The sequence below is a fragment of the Silene latifolia genome, chromosome 8 (genome assembly GCF_048544455.1).
Source record: "Silene latifolia isolate original U9 population chromosome 8, ASM4854445v1, whole genome shotgun sequence".
In the NCBI taxonomy this organism is placed as follows: domain Eukaryota; kingdom Viridiplantae; phylum Streptophyta; class Magnoliopsida; order Caryophyllales; family Caryophyllaceae; genus Silene; species Silene latifolia.
This window is the reverse complement of record NC_133533.1, coordinates 71,027,429-71,033,428: the sequence shown is the minus strand read 5'-3', so window position 1 is coordinate 71,033,428 and position 6,000 is coordinate 71,027,429. Positions and strand designations below refer to the sequence as shown.

Below are 6,000 nucleotides of genomic sequence, written 5' to 3'. Positions count from 1 at the left end.
TTTTTTGAGCCTCATCATCAAAGATTATGAATACCTCCAGTTTCATCTTCCACTCCGCCTTCTAAACGATATCTATAGAAAATTGACAATGTGTAAAAAAATATGTTCAAAATGTGTTGAAATTGTAATTGTAGCATATTTAGAATAATTTATGTTTTATACCTCATGACAGCATCATCAATTTGAGTTTTTATATCTTGTTTTCAAATTTGAAAAGTTGTATATTGAATTTGGGACTAAAAGAAATAATTAAATAATTGTTGGGGGTAGTCTGTGTGATGAAGGGAATAAGAATACTCATCTATTTGTATGGATGTTTTTCTAAGGACAATGTATCATATGTGTATCACATTTACAATGTGACACATAATTTAGTCCTTTTTTCTTGTATTCAAGGTACCTAGTAAAAGAAGGCACCTAGTAAAAGAATGATTGACTACGCATTTATAAAAAGGAATCCTAGACTTAAGTTTGAGTTTAATGATATTTATGCAATCAATCCATATCCTTAGTTTTTCGTTGTTTGTGTTGTTGCTTTGTAATGGACGTATGGACACACTTAAAATATAGAAGTAACTTTTTTTTTTTTTTTTTTTTTACATTTTTCTAAATGTCACGTGTCAGATCCACACTTTCTCAACCAAGTTTTATATATATATATATATATATATATATATATATATATATATATATATATATATATATATATATATATATATATAGAGAGAGAGAGAGAGAGAGAGAGAGAGAGAGAGCAGTTCTTATAAGGCCTTCATACCTTATAAGGCCCTAAGTCTTTATAAGAGCCCTTGGATGAAGGGATTGAAGGGATGAGATGAGGAGAGAGGGCGTGTTTTTTAGAGGTAAAAAAAAAGAAAATGCTGATTGTTTGAGAGAGGGACCACTTGCACTGTTTATGTACTGCCTCCATATCAAATCCCGCGGACAATAGCAATAAACAAAGCCTCCTATATCATTTTGCATGCTTCCCTCCTCTTTTCACCATTCAAAACCTCTCAACAAGCAAAACCCATAAAAATCATCCAAAAAACCTGAATAATTCTGCAAATTCATTATAAATAATCAAAAAGAGAAAAGAAATTTCATGCCAACTGTTTAACTACATCATCTTTCCGTATAAAATTCATTCGCTTTGTTGAAAATAAATAATTTGTCATTGTTCATCACAAAAAGACGATCAAAATGACAGTCAGTGTTCGTGAAAACGATTATATGCAGATTGAAGTTGCCGTCGATGGTGAGTTCCGAATGTTCATTATTGTAGGTTGTAGTTATATAATTTGTGTTCATTATTCTTAATACTGTTGTACTTTCATGGTGTTCATCAGATTTGTGCTTTCATGTTGGTAGCTTGTTGTTGATCGCAAAAAATGATGGAAATTTAAAAGCTTGATCAAGTAGGAATTATAACTTCAGTGGGTTTTAGTATAACTCTGACCCAAATATGTATAACTTCAATAATACAGGGTACACATGCAGTTCTTATATTCATCGTGTTATAACTCCAGAGGTTTTTTGTAAAACTCTTTGACATTTTCCTGCAACTTCAGGTAACACAGTAATTCAAACCCTAAATTGTGCGTACAAATCTTACTAAAGAACCAATTTTGATATAGTTATACAGGCTGTGTCTAGAGTTATACATTGTATCATTAAAGTTATTCATACTGTGTATAGAGTTATACATTGTATGATTACAGTTATACACGTTTTGTACAGGAGTTATACAACACATCACTGCAGTTCTCCATATATAGGTAAGAGTTATACAAGTTATACATTGTATGACTAGAGTTATACAGAGTGTAACTATAGTTATACATGATATGGTAAGAGTTATACATTATATACCCAAAGTTATACGATCTGTGCCCCAGTTATACGATCTGTGCTAAGAGTTATACATTGTGTAGCTAGAGTTATACATCGCATGACTAGAGTTATACAGACTGTTCATAGAGTTATACATTAAATGCATAGAGTTATACGAGCTGTGTCTAGAGTTATACATTCTATGATTAGAGTTATACACATTTTGTCTGAAGTTATACATTGTATGATTAGAGTTATACATTAAATGCCTGCAGTTATACATTACATGCCCCGAGTTATACATGTTATTTGCATGTGTTTTTCTCCGTCATTGTTTTTTCTGTAATTATTATTCGCTTAGTTTTTCTGTGTTTGTTAGTAAAACAAATTAAATAAAATAAAACAAAGAAGATGATGGAGAGGATAGTAAAACAAACCCACATTTAACATACATGAACTTAATTAATAGATATAGATACATAAACTTAATGCATTGCTAAAAATACAGTTCTTAGATGTTCATATAGGGATGAATTCTCTTCTATGATATTCATCTTCTCCTCCTTTGCTATTTGGAGGTTTCGTTCCGCAGATGCAATATCTTCTAATAGCTGCATTATCTGCTGCTCTGACAAGCCATTTTCTTTGGCGTCCTTGAGTGCGATCTGAGCGTCCTCAAGGTAGGTCCTGTACCTCCTCTCGATGTCCAGCAACCGGCGTATGAAACTCTTGTTGTACTCGGTCATAATGCATGTATTACGAATGGCATCATTCATTGTTGTTGAAGGAAGTTTGGAATTTATTTTAGGTTTTAACGATTTAGGGTTTGGAGTTTAGGGTGGAGATAGGGATATAATGAACTGGTTTTTTAGATAGTGGAATGAATTTATAATTAGTAATGTGTCCTTTGAGTTGTTTTTTAATTAATACAAATTTTGTTTAGGAAGTTGTGTCATATCCCTGCTTGGAATCTTATAACCCTTCGCATTCCATATATTGTGCCGTTTCATTAAATGTATAACTCTTAGAATATAAAGTATGCCTAGAGTTATGCATTATATACCTAGAGTTTTACATTATTTGCTAAGAGTTATACATTGTGTAGAATGAGTTATACATCTTACAGTCTCTGCCTAGAGTTATACATTGTGTAGCTAGAGTTATACATCGTATGACTAGAGTTATACATTGTGACTAGAGTTATACATTGAATGACTAGAATTATAAATACTGCGACTAGAGTTATACATTATTTGACTAAAGTTATACAAATTATGTGCCCAGAGTTATACAGTGTGACTAGGGTTATACATAAAATCACTAGAGTTATACATTGTATGACTAGAGTTATACAAACTGTGACTAGAGTTATACATTGTATGACTAGAATTATAAATACTGCGACTAGAGTTATACATTATTTGACTAAAGTTATACAAATTATGTGCCCAGAGTTATACAGTGTGACTAGAGTTATACAAGTTGTGACTAGAGTTTTACACTGTATGACTAGAGTTATACAAACTGTGACTAGAGTTATACATTGTATGACTAGAGTTATACAAACTGTGACCAGAGTTATACATTGTATGACTAAAGTTATACAAACTGTGACTAGAGTTATACAGTGTGACTAGGGTTAGACATTAAATCACTAGAGTTATACATTGTATGACTAGAGTTATACAAACTGTGACTAGAGTTATACATTGTATGACTAGAGTTATACAAACTGTGACTAGAGTTATACATTGTATGACTAGAGTTATACGTTATCGACTACGATTATACATTACGTGCCCGAGTTATAAATTGTATGACTAAAGTTATACATTATACACCCAAAGTTATACGATGTCGTGTGCCCGAGTTATACCGTATGTGCATAGAGTTATACAATATATGCGTAGAGTTATGTATTTCTTAATCATTTCATGGATGATTGATTAACTGCTCGGATGGTCGCAAGGCGTGAAACCGAGTATTGTAAGCATTTGGCAGCGGAGTTTACACCTTGTGTAGGGCAACAATTTTTTGAAATCGACGAGGCAGTGACATTCTATAAAGTTTATGCATTGGCCACCGGGTTTGATGTTCGGAAGTACTCGACGAAAAAAATGGCGCGACGGTGAAATCGGGTCAAAGTTCTTTGGTTTGCAACAGAGAGGGATTCACATATGTCCCAAAAGGAGAGGCAGTAATTAAAAAAAATCAGATCGGGATTAGGGAAGAAGGAATGCAATGGGGAAAAAGAACTGCGAACCAGAGGAAGTATACAGTCAAGAGGTCAGGTACGTTAGTGGAGTTTTGGATGCGTTTTGAAAGCACTATGGACCATCAACGGCATACGCAGAAGAGACTTGACCATGAAAACCGACACTCAACACCGGCAATGGGGACGCATTTACCCATAGAGGAATATGCGTCGGATGTTTATACCCGTGAGGTTTTCATGGAATTCCAACTAGAGGTCATTTGCTCAATCGATACATGTAAGAGTGTCGGCTATCTTTGAAGTCGATGGAGTTGAAGTGACTGTCGTAAAGGATTCAATCGACGAGAAAAGTTTCAACGTAGAGTACAACCCAGGTAACAACAGTTTTAATAACTTAAGTTTTCTGAATGTATAACTTTTTTATTATATGCATAACTCTACTTGCGAAATGTATAACTCTTGTTGTCATATGTATAACTCTAATTTCAGAATAACATTAGAAATTCAATTTTTCAATGAACTGTTGTCATTTGTAGTATAACTCTGATTACATTTTGAATAACTTTAGCTTTCAGAATGTATAACTCTTGTTGCCATATGTAGTATAACTCTGATTACATTTTGAATAACTTTAGCTTTCAGAATGTATAACTCTTGTTGCCATATGTAGTATAACTCTGATTAGAGTTTGAATAACTGTAGCTTTCATAATGTATAACTCTTGTTGCCATATGTATAACTCTGCGTGATAATGTTTAACTCTTATTATTATATGTATAAGACAACTAACGGCATAATTTAATTGGATTACGGGGACACACGCTACACAAAGCGGTGGCTGTATGATGTTTGAAAGGATGGGATTTCTGTGCCGACATATAGTCTGGATTTTGTCGGCTAACGGCATGAAGACAATTCCAGTTGATTACGTTTCTACAAGATGGAAAAAGGATGCATTGCAATTCAGATTATCAGAATGTGATGGTGAACAAATGGAAACAAATAGTAGCGCTGATGCAAAAGAAGTTGCGATGGTGAAGTTGTGGTCAGAAGTTCATTCTACCATTGGTTTACTTCGTGGCGCGAGTGAGACTGAAGTTGTGAACTTAAGCTCGTTAATTAGAGAGTTCAAGGAGAAACTTTTACCGTACAAGAAGGATTTAACAAAGCAACAGGAATTTGAGCAAATCCTTGGTTGCCCCGCCAGTGACGAGGTAACAATACTTCCACCAAAACAATCGAAAAACAAAGGCAGCGGTAAAAGAATGGTGTCAGCTAAGGCTAAAGCCATTGCCTTGGCTTCTAAGCCAAAGCGCATGTGTAATAATCAAACAAATGGCACACCACGATAAACGGAACTGCCCTAACCCATTCTCTGAGCATCCACCGTCTTCACCAGCATCTGAAGGAGTAGAAGAAGAAGAAGAAGAAGAGGAAGAGGAAGAAGAAGAAGAAGAAGAAGAAGAAGAAGAAGAAGACGAAGACGAAGAAGAAAAAGAATAGAGAAACTTAACATGTTGTAGTAGTAGGCAGTAGAAAAATACCCCCGTCTCAACAAATTATTTACAATCTTTTTTCCTTTAAAAGGTAAAAAATCTGGTGAGACGGAACGGGTATTTAATAGCTAGCTTTTGTCTATTTTGAAGGGGGATTGCACCTTCCAGATTGTATAACTTCAGTAATATGGTGTGTGAAATTTGAAGCTAATGTTGTACAACTCTTTTACATTATTTTGATGACTTCTGTTCATGGCAACATATCCAATATTTAAAAGTGGCTTTAAGAAGGAATTATAATTTCAGTGGCTTTAAGTACAACTCTTACCCATATATGGATAAATGTACTTCACAGAGTGTATAACTCTTGTTCAAAATTTGCCTTTAAATAACTGCAGTCATATGTTGTATAACTCTTGTACACAGTTTGTATAACTCTTGATGTTTTTTGTATAA

The 6,000-nt window shown here is 34.0% G+C and overlaps 1 protein-coding gene across 1 annotated transcript in view; it reads left to right on the top strand.

The window, feature by feature from the left end:
* The first annotated feature begins 1,203 nt into the window (after nucleotides 1-1,203).
* The window catches only part of LOC141595340 (protein FAR1-RELATED SEQUENCE 7-like), a 28,499-nt gene continuing 23,702 nt past the window's right edge, over nucleotides 1,204-6,000 (top strand). The window contains exon 1 of the mRNA XM_074415304.1: nucleotides 1,204-1,258. Coding sequence (XP_074271405.1) covers nucleotides 1,204-1,258 — 55 coding nt within the window. The remainder of the gene's footprint in view (nucleotides 1,259-6,000) is intronic.